The sequence below is a fragment of the Suncus etruscus genome, chromosome 12, assembly GCF_024139225.1.
Source record: "Suncus etruscus isolate mSunEtr1 chromosome 12, mSunEtr1.pri.cur, whole genome shotgun sequence".
Taxonomy (NCBI): Eukaryota; Metazoa; Chordata; class Mammalia; order Eulipotyphla; family Soricidae; genus Suncus; species Suncus etruscus.
The window spans coordinates 6,296,728-6,324,303 of NC_064859.1; the positions used below are offsets into that span (position 1 = coordinate 6,296,728).

General features: G+C 36.0%; 1 protein-coding gene across 2 annotated transcripts in view; it reads left to right on the top strand.

The window, feature by feature from the left end:
- MED23 (mediator complex subunit 23) overlaps positions 1–27,576 on the top strand; it is a 63,517-nt gene that overhangs the window by 25,186 nt on the left and 10,755 nt on the right. For both annotated transcript variants that reach the window (XM_049785251.1, XM_049785252.1), the window contains 12 exons: positions 4,628–4,828; positions 7,097–7,240; positions 9,612–9,757; positions 10,936–11,181; positions 12,844–12,986; positions 13,857–14,031; positions 16,777–16,940; positions 18,069–18,193; positions 20,534–20,739; positions 20,836–21,016; positions 22,012–22,182; positions 22,696–22,912. In XM_049785251.1, the coding sequence (XP_049641208.1) occupies positions 4,628–4,828; positions 7,097–7,240; positions 9,612–9,757; positions 10,936–11,181; positions 12,844–12,986; positions 13,857–14,031; positions 16,777–16,940; positions 18,069–18,193; positions 20,534–20,739; positions 20,836–21,016; positions 22,012–22,182; positions 22,696–22,912 (2,119 nt within the window). The remainder of the gene's footprint in view (positions 1–4,627; positions 4,829–7,096; positions 7,241–9,611; positions 9,758–10,935; positions 11,182–12,843; positions 12,987–13,856; positions 14,032–16,776; positions 16,941–18,068; positions 18,194–20,533; positions 20,740–20,835; positions 21,017–22,011; positions 22,183–22,695; positions 22,913–27,576) is intronic.

Sequence of the window (27,576 nt, forward strand, 5' to 3'; positions counted from 1 at the left end):
TTTGTGTCCATCTTTGCCAGAAGTATCTCCTCCTGGAGTGAGCCCTCTCAGTTGAAGTTCACTTACACAGTGAGAGTAAAGATGCTCTGGCCACTTTATGAACCAACTCTTACATAGTCCCAAGTCTGTTCAGGACTTTTCACCTTTGAGATTTTAAGCAAAATAATGGTTCCAATTATTTTTATTAAAACAATTTTTAAGCCCATTATTAAAAATAGACCAGTTTTTTGTTGTTGCTGCTATTTTCTTGTTTTTTATTTTTGCTTTTGTTTTTTAATTATAAAAAGATGTTCTTGCCCAGTTAACATAAAATAGCGTTACTGTTTGCAATACCATAGTGAAGGTTGTGCCAGTGCTTCCATTTATAAAGCCCTATTTTTAAGGACATATAGCTTGGCCATAAAACTTGCTCAGTGTTGAAACTTTGCATGCCAGATCTCACCCTAATAGTAGTATCTCTTATTATTTTAAATTCTTCCTTCTGAAAAATTTACCAAATTTCCTTATTTAGACAAACCTCATATGTGAAACAAATTGCTTCACATTTTCAGTATCAGACAGTTACTTCCATAATTTGTCAATTTTACATCTTTGTGCAAACTCATTTATTCTGATCTGCTTCCACTTGAGTTAGAGGTAAGTATCCAATTGAAGGAATGTTTCCTGCTATATCTTAAAACTAATTTTTACAAAACACTTTAAGTCATATGTGACTCCATTTTTTCCCCCTCAGTTTTGTGCTTAGTGATTTGAGCTGCATGCCCCCTCCCCCAGATACCCATAGCTGTTATTTAACTATTTCTTTGGGGGCCCAGCTCTTCTCAAACTAGAAATTGGCCAGAAACTTTTAAAGGAATCTATTTCTGATCTGATCTTTTTAGTAACAAGTTTCAACCTAAAGAAAAGTTTATGACTAAGACATAAATCCATAAAAAATAAAGTTTATAATGGAAATGCTGACAGAACATTATTAGTTTTGGTCCCACTGTAGTGTAAGCATTGTCAAAAAATCACAACTCATCAGTAATTGTTTTGGTAGACAATTTTGTAGTGAATGAACCTGCAGATGGAAAATACATACCGAATTGATTTGAACTTTAATTTTGCCACCTGAAAGCAGAGTAGAAAATGAGAACAGTGAATATGAGAAGCATATAATTAAAAATAGGCAAGTTTTCCTGTCAAAGCTTTTATCACTACAGAACTATCTCCTGCACTATACTTTCTTATCTTTTCTCTAGCAATGCAATAAAGCTTGACCTTTAAGAGCTGTTCATTTTGCTCTTTCCAGTAGGAATTGGGCTACTTTTTACATTAAAAGTAGTTGCATTCATTAGGTCATCAATAACTCAGTTCTGTGACCAGCAAGGGGAGAGTATTCATAGTTTGTGTGTTTACTGAGATTTTATGTTCCTTATACTGAATAAGAGTATTACAGAGCAGATACACTACTCAAGCTCATGTGTAGTGCTGTTTAAAATCTGACAACCCCGAGACACCAAAGTACTGATCACTCAGGTTTTCTTTGAAATATATCATTGAGAATGGTATTAAGTGACATATGGCCCCGTTATTGTTTGCAGAGAATATTATAAGTGATGTACAAGGACATTTTCCTCCAACTTTTCCTGAGTAGGTATTACTTTAAAATTGATTTCTAGTATTGAAATGATGGCTTAAAATTGTCTTAAGTCCACAGAAATACTGATGCTGCAATTTATGTTAGTACTGGAGCTGTTAAATTAAAAATGTCAGGAGCCACTTAACATAGGATGTGTGTGACTAAGACTGGAAAGTATTATTTACCATTTGACATAATAGAGGAAGCAAGCAGGGACTTGCTTACTTACTGTAAATAAAGGCTATTCTTGTGCCATATTTCCAACTTTTAGTAAATGAGGTTCCTTACAATTTAGCTATTGTGGAGAAACTGGAATTAATAAAATAATTTAGATACTCTTGCTAAACAGGTTTTGACTAAGCATGCATATAGATATATGTAAACTAATTCACCCTGTATGCCTGTACTTGAAGTCTTAAACTTGAACAAGTTTTCATAAACTAAGTTGTGAATAATCCCTGATATAGCATCCATTGATTTACACAATTATCATAACCTAGTGCTTGATAATTAACCTCATTCATGCGTCATGAAGCTGCTTTATAAAATATTACTTGTTCTACTATGTAAAATTATGTAATAAAAAGTCTTAATGTGCTTATCTTTCTAGAAATTGCATACAAAAACAAAATTTGCTTTAAAGTAGCTTGTAACACAGATCATGTTATATTTCTGGCTTATTTTTTTTACTGTTAACATTGGAATATAAAGAAAGCAACATGATTAAGTTACCATAAATTTGATTTGAGAAAAATCTGAGTTTAAAACACTGGGAAATATAGAATTGATTCTGGTAAATGTTAGGCTGCCCTCCAACACCAGGCACTAGTAGAATACTTAATAGAAAATTTAGGGTAATCTTGAATCATAATAATTATTGGAAAATAATTAATGTCGATTTTAATTCTTAGTCAAATGTTAAATATTTTGGCTTCCTTCATTAAATCATTAACTGTGTGATAAACGTCACACCTCTCAAAATCTTTAGAGAGATTGCTCAGTAGACTGAATTTATGCTCTGCATGTAGGAGACCTGGGTTTGGTCCTCAGCATTGCACAATTCCCCCTCCCAACAGTCCCAGGGTAACCTCTGAAGTTTCAGAGCTGGGAGTACCTCCCGAGCACTGCTGGGTATGGCCATTCTCCCTCTACTCTCCCGACAAATTTTAAAAACTAATAGCTAATACAGAAAAGGAAACTAGCGTGAATCAGGTGCTAAAAACCAATTTTATTTAGTTTGTTCTTTTTACCTGAAGCATATTGTTGCATCAATATGGATGGAGGAATAGACAACAAATTGGTTAGTTTCTAAACTAGATACATTCCCATCACTCAAAAAAAAAAAAAAAAAAAAGATTCCTACTGGAAATCCTGGCTTTACTTCTTTTCACAAATTTTTCTGACTCTTGTCTACTTTTAATGAACTCACTCTAAATTTGTGTTGTCTGGCACATTCCTTAGGTTGTTGGTGGTTGGCAGAACTAGTGAATTTCAAGCCCTGTACACAGTAGTTTTGCATGCTGATTTAAGAAATAGTTTGTAGTGTTGTCTGTTGCACTTTGCTCTGCTTCATAATGGTAATTACATTTGGAGGAAAAGTACTCTAGTCTCAACTGGTGGTGTTAACATTTGCTATTGTAAACCTGTAATGTGGTTGAACTGTGATCATGGCATTGTGTTCTTTGGGGAAAAATTAAATAACCATTGATGCTTTACTGTTTTGGATAGATGTTTGTTCTTTTTGCATGCATTAAGAAAGTACAGCAATTTTGGAGCTTTACAAGTATGGAGCTGGCAAGAGCATGCAAAAAGGGGGATGCTATTCATTCTGTTTTGTTTTTTTTTTTCCAAACTCGTCCCCATTTTGCACATTCCCTAAATTTAAAGAAATCATATCCCTTTTTCATGGCAAAATACTGACAATCGCATATAAAGACTAGTAGGAAAGCAGATAAATTAGAAATTTGCTAGAAAGGCTTCTAACTGCCTGGCTACTACAGCATATAATATTTTATAAAGGAAACAAAAATGACTTAAATATGGCTTAATGTTTTTTTTTTTTGGAGATAGTCTTGGTTTTGAAATCACTTTAAAAAGTATTAATATTTTTGCCTCTAGAAAGGGAAGCTGCATTTTCATCTTTAGTGTTTAAATTCAATTCTTTTTCTTGTTTTTGATTTTAAAATAGTCTAATTTAAAATTAAAGCTGCATTATGTTTGGCTTCTAAGTGGGGATAACCTAGATTAATGTTGAGATTTTTTTTTTTTGGTGGAGGAATTTTCCACTTCAGTATCAATAGATTAATATCATGTTGCGAAACAGTAATCTGGCAACTATTTGTTTAATACATCTATATATTTATTAATTGTAACCTTGAGAAGTTGATAGCAGCACAAAGAGGTAACATGCTGCTTTATTTTCCCCTACCATGCTTTTGGAATCCTGGAAATCAGGATTTTATATTTTGTTAGATTTTAAAATTCATGCCTGTAATCCTTATTTCACATGCCTTTTGAAATATATTTTTTCCAAGAGATAAATAGCAAAAAAGAGATAAAATAGCAAAATCTCTTCATTGCCCTTTGTCTATCTGAAGCTATGAAATCAGTAGTGAAAATTATCAGTGAATAAGAATTCATGTGATACTGAAATAATTTTTGGGAGGTAGGGGTCACACCCAGCAGCGCTCAGGGGCTACTCCTGGCTCTATGCTCAGAAATCACCCCCGGCAGGCTCGGGGACCATATGGGATGCCAGGATTCAAACCACCATCCTTCTGCATGCAAGGCAAATGCCTTACCTCCATGCTATTTCTACGGCCCCTGAAATAAATTTTTTGTTATAACATGATGGAGCTTTAATTTACTGAATCTAACCTTAACTTTCTAAGTTCAACTTCATTCCATGCTTTTCAGCCTCTTGTTATAATTAATGCCCATTAACTAGTAATTCCTGAAACTAACTGGGAGGCTTTTGGAATACTGTATTTAATCTCTGTCCCACAGCACAAACAGCGCTGTCCTGTGCTGGAGGACCAGCTGGTGGATCTGGTGGTTTACGCCATGGAGCGATCTGAGACCGAAGAAAAATTTGATGATGGGGGAACAAGTCAACTACTGTGGCAGCATCTCTCAAGTCAGCTCATTTTCTTTGTGCTTTTCCAGTTTGCCAGTTTTCCACATATGGTTCTTTCTCTTCATCAGAAGGTATGTGCTTAGTTAGTATGTTTTACACTAGTGTGGACATTACATGGTAATTTTAACCAAAGGATAAAGTCCAAAATTTAATTTTTCCCCTTAATATTTGGTTTCTTAAATTGTAATTCTCCTGTTACTTTCTTATAAAAGTTAAATGTAGTCATTCTTTCCACAAATCATCATGCCAGGAGATATGAGATTACATCAAAATTAGGCACTCGCTAAATACTGTACTAATAGAAGGCTATAAGTATAAATTTGATAATAGCTGAATGATGGAAATGTTTCCTTGCAAACCGGAAAAATAGTACCTGCACAGACATTAGAAATGCTTTATCAGGGCCCGGAGAGATAGCACAGCGGCGTTTGCCTTGCAAGCAGCCGATCCAGGACCAAAGATGGTTGGTTCGAATCCCGGTGTCCCATATGGTCCCCCGTGCCTGCCAGGAGCTATTTCTGAGCAGACAGCCAGGAGTAACCCCTGAGCACCGCCGGGTGTGGCCCAAAAACCAAAACAAACAAACAAACAAACAAAAAAGAAATGCTTTATCAAAGAAATTTTGGAAGTTCCAAAAAGAAAAGATAGAAAAATATTTCCATAGCACTAAGTTCATTTGGAAAAGAATTGAGTTTGTGAGAAATGACTAGAAAAATATGCAGGAGAAACCGAGATGGCAAAATAATGAAGGCTGGAAGGTGGGAGCTTTAAACTGTCCTTTGTTTAAAGTCTTTAGTGGGTGGCTGGAGAGAAAGCATGGAGATAAGGTGTTTGCCATTCATGCAGAAGGTCAGTGGTTCGAATCCTGGCATCCCATATGGTCCCCTGAGCACTGCCGGGTGTGACCCCAAAAACCAAAAAAAAAAAAAAAAAAGTTTGAATAGGAGCTATATACCAAGTGGCTTTTGGGGCTGGCGTGGTGGTGCTAGAGGTAAGGTGTCTGCCTTGCCAGCACGGTTCTATCCTCCGGCGTTCCATATGGTCCCCCAAGCCAGGAGCGACTTCTGAGCGCATAGTCAGGAGTAACCCCTTAGCATTACCGAGTGTGGCCAAAAATAAACCAAAAAAATTAAGTCTTTAGGTTTTCTTTGAGGGGCATATGAGTATGGTAATACATCAGCATTTACAAGCTTGGAAAATTATGGTAATTGCCAGCTTATAGGGTGGTGGAGATAAAGGTGAATGGCTGCCAAATCAGAGGCAAGGAAATTAACAGGGGACATCATGCATATAACCAGGCAAGAGATACTAAAGACCTAACCCAAGACGAAGAAGAGGGGTTAAATACAGGTATAGTGAGAGGACTTGGTAAGAATAGGAAACGGAGAAAGTAATAAAAAGCTAGGATCTTGCACCAGTTTCTGTTTTGGCAGCATATGGGAAGGTAAAGACAATCCAAACGTGCACTGTGAATGCATGTTTGTGGGACGAGTTGGTTTTGAAGATATTGAATGGGAATAAGCTTAATAATATCTTTAGATTAATGAAATTATCAATATCTTTCTAACATCTCTATAATACGGATTTGAGGAAAGATTTCTTTTTATAAAAGTTGTTAAAGATGATACTACGCACCTCCATTATTAGTTTCTGTTATAATCTGCAGGAAATGCCTGAATGTGTTTGATGAGAATCAATTCTTAGGAACCACAAATAACTTAAAAAAATCCCTTAGGTATTGTAAAGCGTTTTTGATGTTTTAATGTACTAATTATCCCATAATGAACTTTCTTGCATAATTGGTAATTTTCCTAATGCTCCAAAACATTTAACTATTAAATGCATAGATTTTCTGGATTTGTTTGTTTGTTTTTATTTGTGTGTGGGGTGATGGGGTCAGACAAAAATACATATATATTGTAAAAAAAATAATATATTTTATTTGCAGGTGGGAAGTGCTCTGGTATTTCTCAGCCCAACAGTGTGGACCTGACAGCTTGATGCCTAGTGGTGCCAAGACCCACTAGGGCCTTCCCAACAGCTCTTGGGGGTTACCAGAGCCAGTAGTACTTGGGAAGGGAGAAGCACTATGAGATACTGTTGATCTTGCCACCTCAGGCACACCAGACATTTTCTCTATCCTTTTGAACTATCCAACACTAAAATAATTTAAAGGATTTTTCATAATGGCTTGAAATGGCTGAGTAATTAAGGCATGCCAAAAGTAGAGGCTAACTTTTTAAGAGGAGAACCTTCCTGTACTTTTTGTTTTACTCCTACTACATGTTTCTCTTTAGAAAGCCAAGTAGATGAGCTTAAAATGTAAACATTTTTTACAGTTAGCTGGGCGAGGACTGATTAAAGGCAGAGATCATCTGATGTGGGTCCTCCTGCAATTTATTTCTGGAAGTATTCAGAAAAATGCACTAGCTGATTTTCTCCCTGTTATGAAGCTCTTTGACCTTCTATATCCAGAAAAAGAAGTAAGTTTTACTAAATAGTTAAGACTTGATGATTCAACTGAGTTTCTTTCTTTGTTAGTGTGATTTTGCAAAACGGACACTAAGTTTGTTTGGAAAGCTGAATGTTTGTCCTAATTCAGTGATTAACCGTGATCATAGGATGAACATTGGATCTCTTGACATGTTTTACTCATATGGAAAATGAAATTAAACTAGATCATAATCCTTATTACAACATCAGTTTGTGGACAGGTGCTGGTCTGCAATATAGAAAGGTCGGAAACCTTGTTAATGCCTTGTTGTTAACTGCTGGTCCATTACCCACTGTATAGGACAGTTGCCAGTCTGCAGGTATTGTTTTGCGTACATCTGACCCACGTTCAATGCCATGTAATATATTCCTTGATCCCCACCAGGAGTGATACCTCGGCAGTCGGATGTGACCCAAAATCTTCAAAAAAAGGTTGAAGAACACTGAATTAGATTTTAGGATTTATCATAAATCATGTCCACATAAATACATAATAAATACATAAATACATGTCCAGTATTAAGTAGACCTTGTCTTATATTCTAAGTAGATGCACTGATGCTATTTTAAAGTACATAAACATCACTGAATGACCAGATAACATCAGTGATTTTTTTTGTTTTGTTTTGTTTTGATTTTTGGAGGGGGCACACCTGGTGATGCTCAGGGGTTCCTCCTGTATCTGTGCTCTGAAATTGCTCCTGGCTTGGAGGACCATAAGGGATTCCAGGGGATCAAACCTTGGTTTGTCCTGGGTGAACCACATGCAAGGCAAATGCCCTAGTGCTGCGCCATCGCTCTGACCTAACATCAGTGTTTTATTCTTTGTTTGCAGTTGAGTTTATTTCAGTTTTTCCTTAACAAGGTTTTTGAATATTGTACTATATATGGGTAATTGCCATTTTATTATATAATTTGTAATTATAATATAATAATTTAAAAATAGAATTTATAATTACAAAAGTATAGGAAAATTAATTATCATGTATCTATCCCAAAGACATATTTTTTATTTCATCTTTCCTCTGATTTCATTTACTATGAGACAGATTTTTCTTACCCTTTGGCTTTTGGGACACACTCAATGGTGCTCAGAACTTTACTCTTTGCTCTGTGCACAGGAATCACTCCTGGCCGAACTTAGGAACCAGATGTGTTGCCAGAGATTGAACGCAGGTTGGCTATGTGTGAGGCAAGCTCTCTAACCCTACCTGCTGCACTATCTGGCTGGCCCTCAATACTGGGCTGTTAAGGCAAATTTCAACAGGCATGCTATTTCACCATCAATATACATGTTTGATGGTATAAATTTAGATGTATTACCAGTAATTTTGTGTTCTTCTAAAGTGTGTTTACAGTATCTTTTCAGAATGATGTATTTGTTTATTTTTGGTTTGGGGCCACATCCTTAACTATTGCAGGGCTTACTCCTGGTTCTGTGCTCAGGAATTACTCCTGGCAGGCTTGGAGGGCCATATAGGATGATGAAAATTGAATCTGGGTCAGCTGTGTGCAAGGTAAATGCCCTATCAACTGTACTATTACTCTAGCCTTGTCATGTGTTAAACTTTTGAAGACTAAAAGTTTAAATTGATCTTTGTTTTCACATGTTCTCTAGTAGTTAACAAAAAGTGGTTAAGACTCTGAGTACCTTCCATTCTTCCTTCCTTCCTTCCTCCTTCCTGCCATTCTTTCTTCTTTCCTTCCTCTCTTTCCTCTTTCCTTTCCTCTTACTACTCCTTTCTTCCTTCATTTTTAGTTCCTCCCTTTTCCTTTCTTCCTCATTTTCTTTCTCCTTTTTTCCCTCCCTCCCTCCTTCTTTCCCTCCCTGGCAGTGCTCAGGGCTTACTTTCTTGCACTCAGGAATTACTCCTGGTGGTGCTCAGAGGACCCTATGAGATGTTCGAACCTAACCCAACTATTGGCCATGTGCAAACCAAGTTCTCTACCCACTGTACTCTCTCTGGCCCCCAATATTATTTTCTTGACAAATAAAACAATTTTGTAATAGTTTGAATTTTTATTGGTGCCACTAATTTATTTTGTTGAATAGCTATTGCAGTTAAACCTAATAGATTATATTTTAAAGAGGTATTAAAAATGAATTACTTGGCCAGAGCGGTGGCACGGAGTGGTAAGGTGTCTGCCTTGCCGGTGCTAGCCTAGGATGGACTGTGGTTCGATCCTGCAGCGTCCCATATGGTCCTCCAAGCCAGGAGTGATTTCTGAGTGCATAGCCAGGAGTAACCTCTGAGCATCACTGGGCATGGCCCCAAAAAAACAAAACAAAACAGAAAAATTACTAAAATGCATTTATACTTAGTTCTTACAATGTCCAAATCATTCTTTTATTTTTTTTAGTTTATCCCAGTTCCAGATATTAACAAACCCCAGTCAACTCATGCATTTGCAATGACATGCATTTGGATTCATCTCAATAGAAAAGCCCAAAATGACAACTCTAAGCTACAGATTCCAATACCCCATTCCCTAAAACTTCACCATGAGTAAGTTATTTCTAACTTGACAGTTAATTTTTTGATATAAGAAATGGTAGTTTATAGTATAATTTAGTCTTGCTTGAATTTAATATTCCCATGTTCTCTAAAGATAGGGTGAGTTATTGAGTATTTTATTTTCTAGTGAAATACTAAGTATTTTATTTTCTACATCAGAAAATAACTGGAAATTAAGTAACTTTGATTATAGGTATGTAAAGATATACAGAGATTATTTGTATGATTTTTAAATCTAATCTTTGCTTTTTCATTTTTCCTCCTAATTTAAGGTTCTGCATTTTTTAAAATATGTAGAACTATTTTCAACTCTCTTAAGCAATTGAGATCTGAGCATGCTCTAAGACCTGTCACTCCTAGAGATGCCAAGATTTGGCTGAGCTCATCTGGTTGGATATTCTTTTATTTCATTTTCAAAGCTGGGATTTCTCAAAGAAGATAACTTTTTTAGATGGGACTGTACTTCCCACCTTGAGCTTCTAAAAAGGGCCACTAAATTTTTTCAAAGGAGACCATAATATAGAAAATCTTCACATTTAATTTGACTTCTTTTTTTTTTTTTTTTTTTTTTTTTGGTTTTTGTTTTTTGGGCCACACCTGGCGGTGCTCAGGGGTTACTCCTGGCTGTCTGCTCAGAAATAGCTCCTGGCAGGCACAGGGGACCATATGGGACACTGGGATTCGAACCAACTACCTTTGGTCCTGGATTGGCTGCTTGCAAGGCAAACATCACTGTGCTATCTCTCCGGGCCCTAATTTGACTTCTTATGAGGCATACCTTGACTGTCTTTTCACAATGTCTTTTATAATAAAGCCATATTATAAATATAAATAAATAATATATATAATATAAATAATCATATAAAGATTAAGTAGAGATACAGTTCATTGGTTTGTAAGTTATTTCATTATCTTAGTTTAGTTCTTTCTATTAAATATATACTTGATTCTTATTCTTAACTTAAAAATTACTTAAGTATCTTAAAAAATGCTGCTTACTTAAACTTTTATGTGTTTCTACTCTTCACCTTAAGCAGCAGCTTAACATCTGTAAAAGTAAAAACATAATAGTCAGTATAGAGTCAAACTTTTAAAAATGAAGCTTCATTTGTAGAAATTATTTCAATTTTTCTATTATTTAAAACTTTTTCTGTTAAATGTAATTTTAGGTTCCTGCAGCAGAGTCTGAGAAATAAAAGTCTACAGATGAATGACTATAAGATAGCCCTGCTTTGTAATGCATACTCGACAAATTCAGAATGTTTTACTTTACCCATGGGAGTTTTGGTAGAAACTATCTATGGAAATGGGATTATGAGGATACCTCTTCCTGGAACTAGCTGTTTAGCTTCAAGCTCTATTACACCCTTACCAATGAACCTCCTGGATTCATTGACAGTTCATGCCAAAATGAGGTAGGTATTAATGATCTAATCTCCTGTCAAGAAATTGGTATCAGTAGAGTACAAACTTGATTTTATACTTATATGATCAGTGCATTTTCAATTGTTTTCAGTTGCAGTCGAGGCAAATGAAATAATTATTAAATGATTAAAATAATGTTAATATTTTTTTTTGGTACAAAGTTACTGCATATTCACTTCTGCCAAAGCATTATAAATCCTCTACCCCACCATTCCTTTCATTTGTTTGTTTGGGTCACACCCAGTTGTTCTCAAACCAGGCATTTCTCAGGACATACTTCAGACTCTGACCAGGGATCACTCCTGTCAGGTTTAGAAGACCATATGAGATCCTGGGGATCAAACTCAGGTTGACTTTGTGCAAGGCAAGCACAGTACTTGCTGTGTGATCACTCCAGGCCCCAATAGTATTTATTTTTGGTATTCTCATATAAAAAAATAATAAACCTAATGAAAAAGTTGCCATAATTTCTTTTATATGGAATTAGCATTGTTTCAGAAAATATATTGAAATTTTTTCTATGTATATGTATAAATATATGAATTTATGGACTTTAATGCCCCCTCCTTAAATAACTCTTACTGTATTGTGATTTTATTAACAACATTTTCATCATAATGTATCAAGAATCTTTTTAGGTTTAGTGTTTTTTAAGGATATTTTTATAATCATATCTTTATGGCTGTCCTTGCATATATCTATAATAAATGTGTTAGATATAAAATTGCTGACTTTTAAGAATATGAAAAATCTTAATCCCTTTATTACATTGCTTACATATTAGTATAAATTTAGAGCTGGGCTCTATTATTTCTAAAATAAAAATAGATGCTGTTGAGTATGATTCTAGAACCTTAAACCCCTCTCCAATCACCCCCCCCAAACCTCTGCTAATGATTCCTAGTGCTCTCTGAAGGGGACTCAATTAATAGTATACATGGAAGTACAGTCTGTGGAAGGTATAGAGACCGGCAGGAACATGCAGAGCTCATCTCTCTGTGCTGAGCTAATTTATTTAGCTGATTTTATTATTGTAAGAATGCATGCGAGTATAATGGATTTTTTTTGAGAAGGGATACACATTCAAGCCCCTATTTCCTGTCATGTTGACTTAATTATTGACAGACTTTAGATGCTGTGTTCACTGTAGAAAATGCATCTAACTGTTCTAAAGTAGGCTGTCCAGGTAATGCATCAATTCTAGGAAAATTACAGTCTATTTCAAAAGGTGAACAATTTGGAAGAGTTCAGTATGTGCTTATCTACATTTGAGACAGGATGGAGGACATCTCCCTTAGAAAATATTATCAGCGACTTATTAAGTGATTTATTGACAAAGGTTATCTGATTTCTCAAATGGTTATAGTTAACTATTTGAAAAAGGAAAATAGGATTAAACTATTCATGCATGTTCTTATGAGCTGTGAAAAACTCCAAAAGAGTTGTTTTCCTGTGAGTAGAATGATCCTGATACACATTGAGAGACCTATGGAAACCAGAATTGATCTCACATTGCACAGTGCCCTGCACAATTTAAATGACTAAAATAAATCTTTTCCCTTCTTTAAGTTTACATGCTTAATTTGCCTATAAGGAATTGGTCTCTAGGATAAGAAATACAATTTTTTTCATTTCTTTCTGTTTTTCCTCAGCCTTATTCATAGCATTGCAACCAGAGTAATAAAACTTGCTCATGCAAAGTCCAGTGTGGCCTTGGCTCCAGCACTGGTGGAAACATACAGCCGTTTATTGGTGTATATGGAAATAGAATCTCTGGGCATCAAAGGATTTATCAGTAAGACAACCTCTGACCTTTATAACCACTAACTCATATTTCAATTCAACAGATACTCTTTTAGATAATAGGGATTCAGTATTATATAGAAGTCTTTGCTATCCAAAAGATAACATATTAATGAGAGAGTCAAAAAAAATAGTAAAGAGATGAAATAGGGTGGTATGTCTTAGAGGGAAAAACAAAGGCAAAAAAAAAAAAAAAACCAGGATAGAAACATCACGGGAGTGAATTACATTTTTTTTTAAGTAAAACATTTAGAAAAGAGTATTGAACAGGTGCTTGGCCAATGGTGAACAAGACAGACCACAGTTCGTGACTTTATGCAGAATTGCATTCTGCTCCCATTCACCTCTATGGTTCTACATCTTGTGCTTGTTTGCCCTTGGCAAGAGTGAGTAAGTACCATGTCTGACTGGCAGTATGAAAGTATCTGGCAGTATCAAAATGGTAGGAACATTGAAAAGTGAGGGCTGTCTATTGTACTGGCATTTTAACTAAAATGTAAATTTTTTCTTAAAATTAAATTAGAGGGCTGAAGTGGTAGTAGAGTAGGGAGGGGAGCTCTTGTACATGGCTGACCTGGGTTTGGTCCCCCACATTTCATATGATCCCGTGAGCCTGCCAGGAGTGATCCTTGCATGCAGAACAAGGAGTAAGCCCTGAGCACTGCTGAAAGTGGCAAACAACAACAAAGAAAAACTAAAGCAGAAAGTATGGGAAATATGTGTGAATGAATGTCTGCACTCATATATTTGTATATTTATGTTAATGATCAAAACATTAAATAGATCTTATACAACTTTTCTTTAAATATTTTTAATGCATAACACTTAGTAATCAGTGCCATAAATTGTCTTGTTCCTCAAGGTCAGCTTCTGCCAACGGTTTTTAAGTCCCATGCCTGGGGGATCTTACACACACTTCTTGAAATGTTCAGCTACCGGATGCACCACATTCAGCCCCATTACAGAGTTCAGCTCCTCAGTCATCTGCACACTTTGGCTGCAGTTGCACAAACCAACCAGAACCAGCTCCATCTCTGGTAATCTTACTAAAGACTATCTTTAAGATTTGTTTTGGAGGTTTATACCTAGGCGATGCTTAGGTTTACTTATGGCTTGGTGCTCAGTAATCACTCAGGGACCATATGTGGTGCCCTGCCCACCAGACTATCGTTTTTGACCTTCAGTCTTTCTTTAAGATTTATCAGAAACAGCTTAGTATAAAATTCTAGAAGAAAAGTCTTGCTTGGGTTAAAACCAGGGCACAGGGATTGTAGAGCCTGCCATTTTTACCCCTTATTGCACCAATATAATATGGCATCATTCATTTTTGCATTGGCACACTAAAGTGGGGAAATTTATTTATAGAAACAAGCTCTTATCTACCAGGGATAAGAACCCATAAATTATTTATTTATTATTTTTTAATACTTTTATATTGAGACCAATGTGAATTACAAGTCTTTCACGGTTATATTTAAGGTACATAGTGACAGTGAATCAGGGCAATTCCCACCATCCCACCACCAATGTTGACCTCCCTCCGCCCCTGTTCCCAGCATGCATCTCATACATCTACCATTAGCCTACTGGACTGCTAGTGTAGCAAGTCCCATTTGTGTATAGCCTGTTGTAGTTTGGATCTCTTGATTCTGTTGTCGCTGACTATGGGTTGGCTATTTAAGTCTGATAATTTTTTTTTATTTGCACTCAATGTTCTGGAGACTGCTTACCCCTGGTACCATCCTTTTTTTTTTTCTTCCTTCCTCTTTTTTTCTCAATTTAAGAGGCAGAACAAATGATTCATGATCTACAATCTGTTACAAAAAGAAAAGAAAAGAGAAGGAACCCCTATCTCAAAGCTCTAAATATGAATTTAAAAAAAGAAAGAAAAAGAAAAGCCCAAACAAAGCAAAACAAAACAAAAACACAAGAAAACAAAACAAAAACAAACCACAGCAATGAAAGGAAGGGGGACTGGTGTGGCAAATTTTGTTTGTTGGTTTATAGTTGTTTTGTTTTGTTGCATAGGCCGAGTAAGAACTAGAGAAATTAGAAAGGAAATTCCCTTGGCCTAAGAGATACAGGGTTTCTCCACTTTTGAAGCATACTGTCATGTGATCAACTACAGGCTCGGGCATGTTCATTGTCGAACCCCCCCCCCCCCCAGTCTTTTTATGGTGCCAGGAAACATTCTGCTCAGTTGTGGTTGTCAAAGTAAATCCTCTATAATTAGAGATTTTTGTTTTTTTGCAGATCCTAGGTCAAAGTCAAGGATAAAGTCTTTCTTTATGATTCATAAGTTTTGCTCAGTCCTGGATGTTATAGTCAGTTTTCTGTAATTAGTGATCTTGGTTTTTGCACAGATCGAAGGACAGAATGTCTTCTGATTTCACCTTACTGTTAGATGATAAGATAGGGCAACCTGCCCTTATATCAGCTTGTTTCTGTTTCCTTTTTGTCAGAATGTCGTATGATCTAGCTTGGTGCAAGTTGGTGCCAGAGCAGTATAGAGACTCCCCCAAGGGGGCGAATTTCTGGTGCTGTTACAGGGGGTTGTGCCAGTTCTAAAAGTTGGGACCTGGGTTTCGTGGATCGATAGTCATGAGTGATCAAGTGAGGTCTAATTCGAGTACCCATGACTTATGTTCTGAGTGGAAGGCACCCCTTTATAATAGAATTTATGGGTTCTTATCCCTAGTAGATAGGAACTTGATTCTATATATAAGATTTCTCCATTTTAGTGTGCCTATGCAAAAGGGAATATATTATATTGTTGGTGCATTTAGGAAGAACCCATAAATTTTATAATACAGGAGCCCCTCACACCTTGAACATTTGTCATGGGAACTCAACTTAGACCTCATGTGTTTGGACATCAACCATCCAATCCTGAACCCCAGATTCTAAGTTTAGAACTGACAGTTCTCTGCAACAGCACCAAGAATCAAACACTCTAGGACCAACTTGCTCCAGGCTAGGTGCATACAATATTCTGACAGAGGAAACAGCAACAACTTGATATTATTCAGTTGTGATGGAACTTTCCTACTAGGGTCTTTTCATTCCAACATTGAAGGATTAGTGTCCATGTTTTCAAAAGCTGTTTATTATGATGGTTGAGTCTGCCTAGGACTCTTCAAGTCTTTTTAAGACTTTTCAAGTTTGTAAAACTGCGCAATAGTTTTTACTATAAAATTTAGCACCTCAAATTTTTAAACCAAATTAAGCAAATCATTTCATTTTTTTGGAATGCTCAGCACTTCCTCCTGTCTCTGTGCTCAGATATCACTCCTGGCTGTGTTTGGGACTGTATATGGTGCCAAGAATTGAATCTGTCTGTCACATGCAAGGCGAATACCCAACTCCCTATACTATCCAGCCCCCAAAGTTTATTTTGAATCAAAAACAGCAGCTCATAGTGTGCCTATTTTTTATTTAATTGTTATTAGTCTTCTGGTTTGTTAAATAAAAAGTATATCAAACATGTGAAGAATGGCCATGATTCAGCTTTAGTAACCCAGACCCTTAGATTTGATATTTTTGATAAATTTTCAAATGCAGGTGAAGCTTCCTCTGTGTACACCTCAATCCCATTTCCCTCCTATGTTTCTAGATAGTGGTGAATGAGCCACATTTGGTCTTAATCATTCTTAATTACACTTTTATGGAATGTTTTTATGTCAATTTTGTTTTATAAACTTTCAAAATACTAAATCTAGTCATTCTAAAATTTTGTATGCAGTTTTCATGTTTTCTTTTGTTTCTTTTGTGTCACCTTTCAGTGTTGAGAGCACTGCTCTCAGGCTTATAACAGCATTAGGTAGCTCGGAAGTGCAGCCACAGTTCACACGCTTTCTTAGTGATCCGAAAACAGTGCTGTCAGCAGAATCTGAAGAACTGAATCGAGCCTTGATATTGACCTTAGCTAGAGCAACTCATGTAACAGGTATGTCATTCTCCACTAACAGGAAAGACAAATGTGTTTAAGTGTGCTGGGTTACTACTGATTAAAGGTGTAACATGTCAAGAAGATACTTTGACATTTTTTAAATATATTTTGATTTCTTTGCCACCTTGTTTAAAATACATTCTTCGCTGTAATATCACTTTTACTGGCTTTACCACCAACCTATATCTAGAGAGATTGAGATGATTGTTAGATCTAAAATAGACAATTTTAGATTTTAAGTTATTTTATACATACCGTATTTGCCAGCGTATAAGACGACTCCCTAATTTTGCAGTTAAAACATAGGTTTAGGCCTATATTCGCTGTATCAGACAGAACGTTCCTGTGCTGCAGCTGTATGTATCACAGTGAGCCAATCACAACAAGCAAAGGTCCAAAGGTTCTGCTGTAATAGACTTCCACTCTGGCTCTGGCCAATCTGAGCAGGCTTTTTACGGTGTAGATTCGGGTCCAAAACATTGTCTAATTTGTGGGCCGGGCGGTGGCGCTAAAGGTAAGGTGCCTGCCTTGCCTGCGCTAGCCTTGGACGGACCGAGGTTCGATCCCCCGGTGTCCCATATGGTCCCCCAAGCCAGGAGCAACTTCTGAGCGCATAGCCAGGAGTAACCCCTGAGCGTTACCGGGTGTGGCCCAAAAACAAAAACAAAAAAAAAACAAAACAAAACCAAAACATTGTCTAATTTGCATGCATAAAAGCCTGCGTGGATTGGCTGAGTCAGAGAGGCGGTCCGAGCAGCCTTGCAGTGATTGGTGAAGGATCAAGTTGGAAATTCTGTTTTGTGGCAATATTCAGACAATTTTCGTTTAGCGGCATATTAAAACATTTTTCGGGATATACTCGGCGTATAAGACGACCCCGATTTTCGGCTGACCTTTTTTTGTTTTAAAAGTCGTCTTATACACCGGAAAATATGGTACTAATAATTACTAACTCATGTTAGCATAACTTGTTTTTATGGAAAATAAATCCTTATTCTCTGATACAAACTTTTAGCAAGTAGTTAGTTACTTTACAAGTTATTCCTCTTTAATCATTGATGTAAAGGAAGATTGCTGAATTTTTTTTTTTGCTCTGCATTTAATATGTTCATCTGTTTTGTTCAGACTTTTTTACAGGCTCTGATTCCATTCAGGGAACTTGGTGTAAAGACATTCTTCAGACCATCATGAGTTTTACTCCTCATAATTGGGCTTCCCACACCCTTAGCTGTTTCCCAGGTCCCCTGCAGGTAATTTGGTATTGAATATGTATGAGAATCTTTCCAATTACTTTGTTAATTGAGTCTATCTTCTCAAACTGGGTCATAATCTTATATGAGATTATATTACTGAATGTTGGGTCATTTTAATATAAATGTATTTATGACTTAATGTAGGCATTTGGTTTGTATACTTATTTTATATCCCTAGGGATTGCATAAAAACATTTCAGGCAAAAGGCATTTGCAAGTGGAAACAATTTAAGGAACCCTGCTCAAGAGTAGTAAGTCTCAGTGTCACCGAGGGACGCAGTTACTTCATGCCATTAGGGGACACTTTTTATTTATTTATTTTTATTAATTAAATAAATGGGGCCGGAGAGATATCATGGAATGTTTGCCTTGGCATGCAGAAGGTCGGTGGTTTGAATCCCGGCATCCCATACGGACCCCTGAGCCTGCCAGGAGCAATTTCTGAGCATATAGCCAGGAGGAACCCCTGAGCTCAGCCGGGTGTGACCCAAAAACCAAAATAATAATAATAATAATTTCTTTATTTAAACTCTGTGATTACAAACATAATTGTAGTTGGGTTTCAGTCGTAACAAGAACACCTCTCTTCACCCGTGCACCCTTCACATCACCAATAACCCCATCTCTTCCCTCCCTACCCACGGCCTGTATTCGAAACAGGCTTTCTACATCCCTCACTTACTAACATTGTTAGAATAGTTCTCAGCTTAGTTATTTCTCTAACTGCTCTCACCACTCTTTGTGGTGAACTTCATATCATGAGCCAGTCTTTCTGGCCCTCATCTCTGGGAATTAATTCAATGTCATTACTTTTTCTTAAAACCCATAGATGAGTGATTTTTTTAACCTGAAAAGGAAATGGTAAACCAAGTAACCTTGCTTGATAACCTCTGCAAGAGTTAGTTTTGGTGTTTTCTGAAATTAGGTTCCTTTTTAATTTTTTTTTTAATTTAGTTTATTCATCTCATCTTTTTTTGTTGTAGTGATTGCTACACAGTTGCCATGTTGGGTCATACATTTACTGTGGTGCCGGGAATCAGTTTGAGTTCATCTGGGGTGGTGTTAAGTCTTGAACTTAGTTTTGCATGCTTGTAAGCAGGCACTTTGCCACTGAACATCACTTTTTTTTTTTAATTATTTTGCTCTTCCTTCTAATTGAACTTGATATATTTCAAGCATTCAATTAAGGCTTCATCTAAATATATACTTTATAGTTTTGAATCTTGTGAGATTTTACACATTCCCTGGAAAAAATACTTTCATCAAACCGAAGTAGAGGAAAATGTAATTTATTGGAATAACAGATTGAGTATATACAAAGACACTGTATTTATCTGATATTTTTTAATTTACAGAGAAAAACTATACTCTTGGCTTACAATATTGAAAAACTATTTGTCTTTTAGACAAATTTTAGGCATAATAGCATCTGTCTTATCTGTCTTGTCTGATTTTTTTTTCTATCTTTCTTTCTGGCTCACACCCAGCAGTTCTTTGAGCTTACTCCTGACTCTGTGTCAGCTGTGAGTAAGGCAGATGCCATATTCTATACTGTTGTTTTAGCTCCTGTCTTCTAGAACTTCTAATGGGGTTAGAGTAGCAGTGCTCAAACGAGTGGTGTTTTAGTTACAAGGTCTTGCAAGGCCCCAGTAGCAGTTGCTTCAGTAAGTCAGGAATAGTTCCTAGAATTTTCCTTCCTTCATGGGTGCCAGGTGATTTTGATGCTCCTAGTTTTAGGTCTATAATCTGAAAGCCATTGAGCTAGTATAACAGAGCTTCTTTGTGCAGATGCTAAAGTATACATATATGCCTCTATCTCTTTATTTTCTCTCCACATGAATAAAAGTGTCAACAAATGATTATGCTCAAGGCTTACTTCTGTTTCTATGATCAGGGCTTGTGGTCATATAAACTACAGAGTATTGAATCCAGATCAGCCACGTACAAGTTAGCACCTTACTATCCCTCTGCCCCTAACTTGGGATTTCTATTTAAGAAATCTAGAGAAGGAATCAGAGACATATTAAAGTCAATTTGAATATTTTCCAAACTGAGAAATTCAGGTCTTGATTACTGAGATGCTTGAACTCTCGAGCAGAGATTTTCAATCTTTTTATTACATAAGAACCTGGCACCTGTTTGCAGATTGACCATTGTCATTTAAGGGGCAGTAGCTTTTTTGCAGTCCAACAAGACATTTCTTAGACCATCTCTGAAGCTTTAGTTCCTTAAGTGCTTTAGTGACATAGTTAAATATAGAACTAGTTTTGTAAGTCTAATACCAGTGTTCTTTTAATTACAACCATCAAAATTTACTTTTTTTTTTTTCAATTTTAGGCTTTCTTTAGACAAAATAATGTACCTCAGGAAAGTCGTTTCAATCTGAAAAAGAATGTGGAAGAAGAGTACAGGAAGTGGAAATCAATGACTGTTGAAAATGATATTATTACCCACTTTTCTACACAACGTTCTCCTCCTCTCTTTCTCTGTCTTCTCTGGAAAATGCTCTTGGAAACAGATCATATTAATCAGATTGGCTATAGGTAAGCCAAAAGCTAGATTTGTGTTTCATTAAGCAAATCTTTATGTCCATAGAGCACTCAAATAACAACATTTATTTTTTAAATTCTGCATTTTAGAGTATTAGAGAGAATTGGAGCAAGAGCCTTGGTAGCTCATGTGAGAACATTTGCAGATTTTCTGGTGTATGAGTTTTCAACATCAGCCGGGGGTCAACAACTCAACAAATGCATTGAAATTCTTAATGACATGGTATGGAAATACAATATTGTTACATTGGACAGACTAATTCTCTGCCTGGTAAGAATATTATATAACATAATAATAAGAATATTTTATAACATAATACGTATAACATTTTGTAATATAACTTCAAATTCTTTTTTGTTTAGCTCAAACTTGTATTTTATAAATCTTTAATATTGACCTTTTAATCTTTAATATTGTCCTAATGATTAACTGAAGGTATACTATCCTTAAGCATTTTGTTGCTTTTCTTAAAGAACTAGATATGTTCCAATTTATTTATACATTTAAGGATATATTGAATATCTGCCATGTTCTCTGTACTGCTGTTGGTAAAGAAACAAAAAAGACATGACTGTTCCCTTGTGGTACTCAAAGTACGACCCATTCTCAAAGTTTTCTGTAATGGCAGGGAGTAGTAAAAAGTTAATGCATTACAGAGTGCTGATTATTTCTGTAACTCGGATAGTCACAGCTGAAACTGAATTTTTGGATATTGGCAATATCCAATATTGCCCAAGTATATCTTTTTCCTGACTTTAATGTTTGCTTCCAGAAAAAAATTTAGAAAAGATACTGAAGTAGGCTAGAAAAATGCTGTCTTTCAAAAATAATATACTAATGATATTTGAGGTTCCTTAGTTTAAATTAATATTAGCTATGGAGCATAGATATAAAGGTGTTTGAAACAAATAGGAAAAATAAGGTAAATCTTTATATTAATTAAAAGAATAAAATAGCGCAGAAAAATATTGACAGGTAACAATTAGAGATGATATTACATGATGATGAATTGTGAAGGATGACTTAAATTTCAGAAAGTGGAGATGACTTTTCTTAAGTTAGTAGGAATGGTGAGCCAACATTAGCAAGAAGAGTCAGACATGTATGAAATTCTGAACTGCTGCTTTAAGGCAGACAAGACATATTTGGAAACTCATAAGTTAATATTTTACTATATAAAAATCTAGGCTTTCAAGTTATAAAGCCATGCTTTTGCAAAATTGAATAATTTCATTTAATTTTTGTTTGTTTTTGCTTGTACAAAGGCTATGCGTAGCCATGAAGGAAATGAAGCCCAGGTTTGTTACTTCATAATTCAGTTGCTGTTACTCAAACCAAATGACTTTAGAAATCGAGTTAGTGACTTTGTAAAGGAAAATTCCCCAGAACACTGGCTACAGAACGACTGGCACACCAAGCATATGAATTACCACAAGGTACTTTGAAAGCTTTGTATTTAGCTAATTAATTTGACTATTTTTCTATGATTCTACTGTTTTTCTCTTCAATCTGTAAAGAAGTCGATTAGTTCTCTGAACGCCTTTAAAGTTCTAGGATAGCTAAAACGATTTAGTAGTTTGGATTCTTACAATTTAAAATGATGTTATTAATAATATATTTTTGGCTACTATTTTCATCGAATTGTAAACTAGATTTCATTGCATGGTTTTATGTTCTTCTAAAAATGATTTTTATATAGTTATTATTTATGTAAAATTAAGAGATACTCTTGTGCTGGAGCGGGGGCGCAGCAGTAGGGCATTTGCCTTGCACGTGGCTGACCTAGGATAGACCGTGGTTTGGTCTCCCGGCATCCCGTATGGTCCTCCAAGCCAGGAACAATTTCTGGGTGCAGAGCCAAGAGTAACCCGTGAGCATCACCGGGTGTGGCTCAAACCCCCCCCCCTAAAGATATATTCTAAATATTTACCATATCCTCACTTCCACAGAAATATCCAGAGAAGCTTTATTTTGAAGGCCTGGCAGAACAGGTTGAACCTCCTGTGCCAATCCAATCCCCCTATCTACCCATCTACTTTGGAAATGTATGTCTTCGATTCCTTCCTGTATTTGATATAGTTATACACAGATTTTTAGAGTTGCTTCCAGTATCCAAATCATTGGAAACTCTACTAGATCATCTCGGAGGCTTATATAAATTTCATGGTGAGTTTCTCTTTCAAATTTTAATAACATTTAATAACTACTGAATAACAAAAGTAAGCTGAGTATGACTATAGTAGTGGTGATGGTTATAAAAGTTGTATTATAGATGTTTAAAGGGAGGTGCTCAGGGATTATGCCACGAAGTATAAAATCAGTTTTAAAAACTAGGAATAGGCAGATCATAACAGGTATATTAAGAGTGAAAGATGTCATCACAGCAGCTACTTCATTTAATACACAGTTGTGATTGAGTTTGAAATGAATACAAAGGAGAAAGGTATAAGGCCAGAATAGACTAATTCTCTTACAAATGAATTCTCTTACAAATGGAATCATTTGATGGGTTTCATGGATGGGTAGGATTTGAATTACATTGTACGGTATTTGCATAAACAGGAAGAAGGCATACTAAAATGAGGCCTTCCTTTGGTAAATTTGGGAGGAATTAAAAACAAGGTATTTGAAAAACAATTATCTCGTTGGAATAAATTGAGAATATATATTTTTATCTGATGTTCAGAACATATTGATCATTGATTAAAAAGTTTTGATTTTACAACTGACATAATGAAGAATCAGAAGTTCATTAATGTCAGTGTGGAAAAGCATTATTTTAGAAATATGGATTCAGCTGTACTTGAGAATGTGTTCGATGGAAGAAGCTATTTCATAGATTGGTGACCAAAAGTTCTAATATTTGATTTGTATTGTGACATTGGAAATTAAGAAGTGGCACATAGGGAGTAGGAAGAAAGATTTATTTAGCTGGTTAAGGGGAAAGTACTGAAAGAAAAATTAAAAGCAACTGATCTAAGATGTCTTTCTCCAAAGCCAAGATCTACTTGCATTGTACACTTTAGAATGAGTAAGGTATCAGTGTGAGTATTCTCTTAAAAACATTTTTTATGCAAGATTACGTAAGATATTCAGGTAAGACTATGGAATCACTGTTCTTCAGTTTCTATTTCTTTTTCTGTAGGCAACCATTCTTTTAAGTTTCTGTTCTATCCTTCTCTAGATATATTTAATGTATTCTGATTATTTCTCTGTGAAAACATAATCTTTTATATTATAAGATAATATATTTATATAATATCTTAATAATAATATAATATGTTATAATATATTAATATCTTATATTATAAAATATTGATGTATAATATGATATAATTATTTTATATTTATATATAATAATATTAAATTATTATAAATTATTGTTTGTATTATAAATTTAATGAATATCATATTATATATTTACATATATTTATATATGAATATTTAAGATATTATTTTGTATAAACTCAAATAGTAATCTCATATGGACTATGATTTCTTTAGCTATTTCTTTGCTTTTGATCATTTTTAAAAATAATATCTTTATTTAAGCACCATGATTACAAACATGATTGTTGGGTTTCAGTCATAAAAAGAACAACCCCTACCCCAGGCTTTCCCCAACCTCCACCCTGCTCAAGAGGGAGGGTCTGGGGGGTGGTATTTTCTTCTCCTGAGAGCCGGGAGCTTTTGCCAGCATGGGGAATGGCAGACCTCCATACCAAAAGCCTTTTTACTAAGTTTAGGGGGACTTCAGGGCTTGGGCCACCCCAGCAGCCTTCCATCTTTTTTCTTCCAGATTCCAGGGCTATCCCTGGATGCACATACCCAGGGGGCCATCGAGGTAGGTTCCAGGGAGGAGTTTAAAAGAGACCCTGGGTTTTCCCCAACCCTCACACAGCACAAGAGGGGCTGGCTTCGGGAAGTCTCAGACAACTTTTCTTACCACCAGGGTCCATTCTGAAACCAAGCAGTTGTTGTTGCTGAGTCGTATGGATGTTAAGAGAACTTTCTTTGGAGTAAGTCAATGCCAGGGTAGCGATAGGGTCTTCCCTGGTAGAGGTTTGCTTTCTGGTAATGTTATAGACATCACCAGTGTCCATTCTGAAAAGTATAGATAATTAATTAGGATATCATTGGGTTTAATCTGTTTGCCATATACTGAACTTCTATGCTGGGCTGGAGAGATAGAATGGAGGAAGGCATTTGCCTTGCATGCAGAAGGACGGTGGTTCGAATCCCAGCATCCCATATGGTCCCTCGAGCCTGCCAGGAGCGATTTCTGAGTGTAGAGCTAGGAGTAACCCCTGAGTGCTTCCAGGTGTGAGCCCAAAACCAAAAAAAAAAAAAAAAAAGAAACCAGAATGTCTATGCTGTACACTTTCCTTATCCAATCTTGGCTCACCACCCAGAAGCTTACTTTTAGTCCTTTACTTCCTCACCCTCACCGCCTATCATCCCACATTTAACCATTTATACCCTCAGTTCTTGGCTCCTCACAAAGTATAGTATTATCCCCACTCAAGACAGCTTCAAACCAGCTCTCAAAGTGAAAGAATAGACTCTCAGCCTGAGAAGAAACCAATATTCTGTTCCTATTTATCTGCTCTCAGTGGCCTCCTGTTCTCCACCTTCCTTCACTGTGTAACTGTGGTTGTTTCCATACTATGTTTATGAGAAGTCCCCACTCAGACATTCCTGATATGGGACTGCTGAGAGTCGTTTTGCAAACTCTAGAAGGCCAAATCACAGACCAAAGTGGTGTCCTGAATTCAACACCCTCCCCCAACTATTTCTAATGATATAAAAAGGTCATGTTTAGCTCCTTTGAATATCTTAGATGTATTCCCTTAACCTCTATAACTCTTATTGAATATCATCTTCTACAGTGACAATTTTGCCCACTGTTTTTTTTTTTTTTCCTTTGTGATCTGTCTGATGGGTATTGGGTGAATAATTTCTCCCATTGTGTGGGTGGCTTTGAATCCTTCTCTCTATTTCCTTTGAGGTACAGAAACTTCTCAGCTTGATATACACCCCTCTGTTTCTCTCTGCTTCCACCTGTTTGAAGAGTGAGTTTCCTCCTTGAAGATGTCTTTAGTCTCAATGTCATGGAGTGTTTTACCTACATGTTGTTCTATATGCCATATGATTTTGGGTCTGATATCAACGTCTTTAATCCATATGGATTTGACCTTTGTGCATGGTGTTAGTTGGAGGTTGCTCTTTTGCATGTAGCTGACCAGTTGTCCCAACACTTGTTGAAGAGGTTTTCCTTACTCCATTTTGCATTTATTGCCCCATTATCAAAGATTAATTGATTGTATGGGGGAACATTCTCTGACCTGAGGGTCTGTCTTTATTCCAATTCAATGCTGTTTTAATGACCACTGCTTTGTAATACAATTTAAGTTGGGGAAAGTGATGCCTCCCATATTCTTTTTCCTAAGGGTTTCTCAAGTTATTCATGGGTGTTTATTGTTTCAAATGAATTTCAGGAGAGTTTGATCCACTTCTTTGAAGAATAAGCATGGGAATCTTTATAGGGATTGCATTAAATCTGTAAAATGCTTTGGGGAGTATTGCCATTTTAATGATGTTAATCCTACCAATCCATGAGCAGGGTATGAGTTTCCATTTTCTTGTGTCCTCTTTTATTTCTTGAAGCAGTTTTGTAGTTTTCTTTACCCTCTTTAGTTAATTTAATTCCAAGGTATTTGAGTTTGTGTGACAACTAATGTGGATGGGATTGTTTTTTTAATGTCCATTTCTTCTCTGTCATCATTGGTGTATAAGAAGGTCATTGATTTTTGCGTGTTAATTTTGTAGCCTTCCTCTTTGCTATATGAATTTTTTGTTTTCAAGAAGCTTTTGGGTAGAGTCTTCAGGGTTTTTCTAAGTGTACTATATTATGTGCAAAATAGTGAGAGCTTGATTTCTTCCTTTCCTTTCTGGATGCCCTTGATAGCTTTTTCTTGCTTAATCGCTATCCAATAACTCCAGCACTATGTTGAATAGGAGTGGTGAAAGGGGGGCAGATTTGTGTTGTACCAGATTTTAGAGGAAAGGCTTTTAGTTTATCTCCATTGAGAATAATATTTGTCATCGGTAGATGGCCTTGACTATATTGAAAAAAGTTCCTTCAATTCCTATCTTGATGAGAGTTTTTATCAGAAAGGGATGTTGGCCTTATCAAATGCTTTCTCTGCATCTATTGACATGATCATATGGCTTTTATTTTTCTTTTTTGTGTATATGGTGTACTATGTTGATTGATTTGTATATGTTAAACATCCTTGCATTCCTGGGAATGAAACTTACTTGGCTGTGGTGTATCCTGTTTGCCAGGATTTTGTTGAGGATCTTTGCATTTGTATTTATCAGGGATATTGGTCTGTAGTTTTCTTTTTTCTTTTCTTTTTTTTTTTTTTGCCAGCATCTCTGCTGGTATTGGGTATCAAAGTGAATGTTAACTTCCATGGAAAACTATGTATTGTTCTTTTTCTGCAATTTCATGAAAGGATTGTAGTATTCCTCTTGAACAGGTTGGAAAGGCTGGGCTGTTGTTTTGGGAGGCCCTTTTTGACTACCATTTTAATTTCTTCATGGAGATGATGGTTCTGTTTAGATATGCTAGATCATCCTGGAATACCATGGGATATTATAAGAGTCCAAGTATTTATCCATTTCTTCCAGGTTCTCATGTTTCTGACATAGAATTTTTCAAAGTAGTCTCTAATTGCCCTTTGAATTTCTGTAGTACCTGTAGTAATCTTCCTCTTTTCATTTCTAATCCAGTATATTAAGTTTCTCTCCTTTTCTTTTTGAGT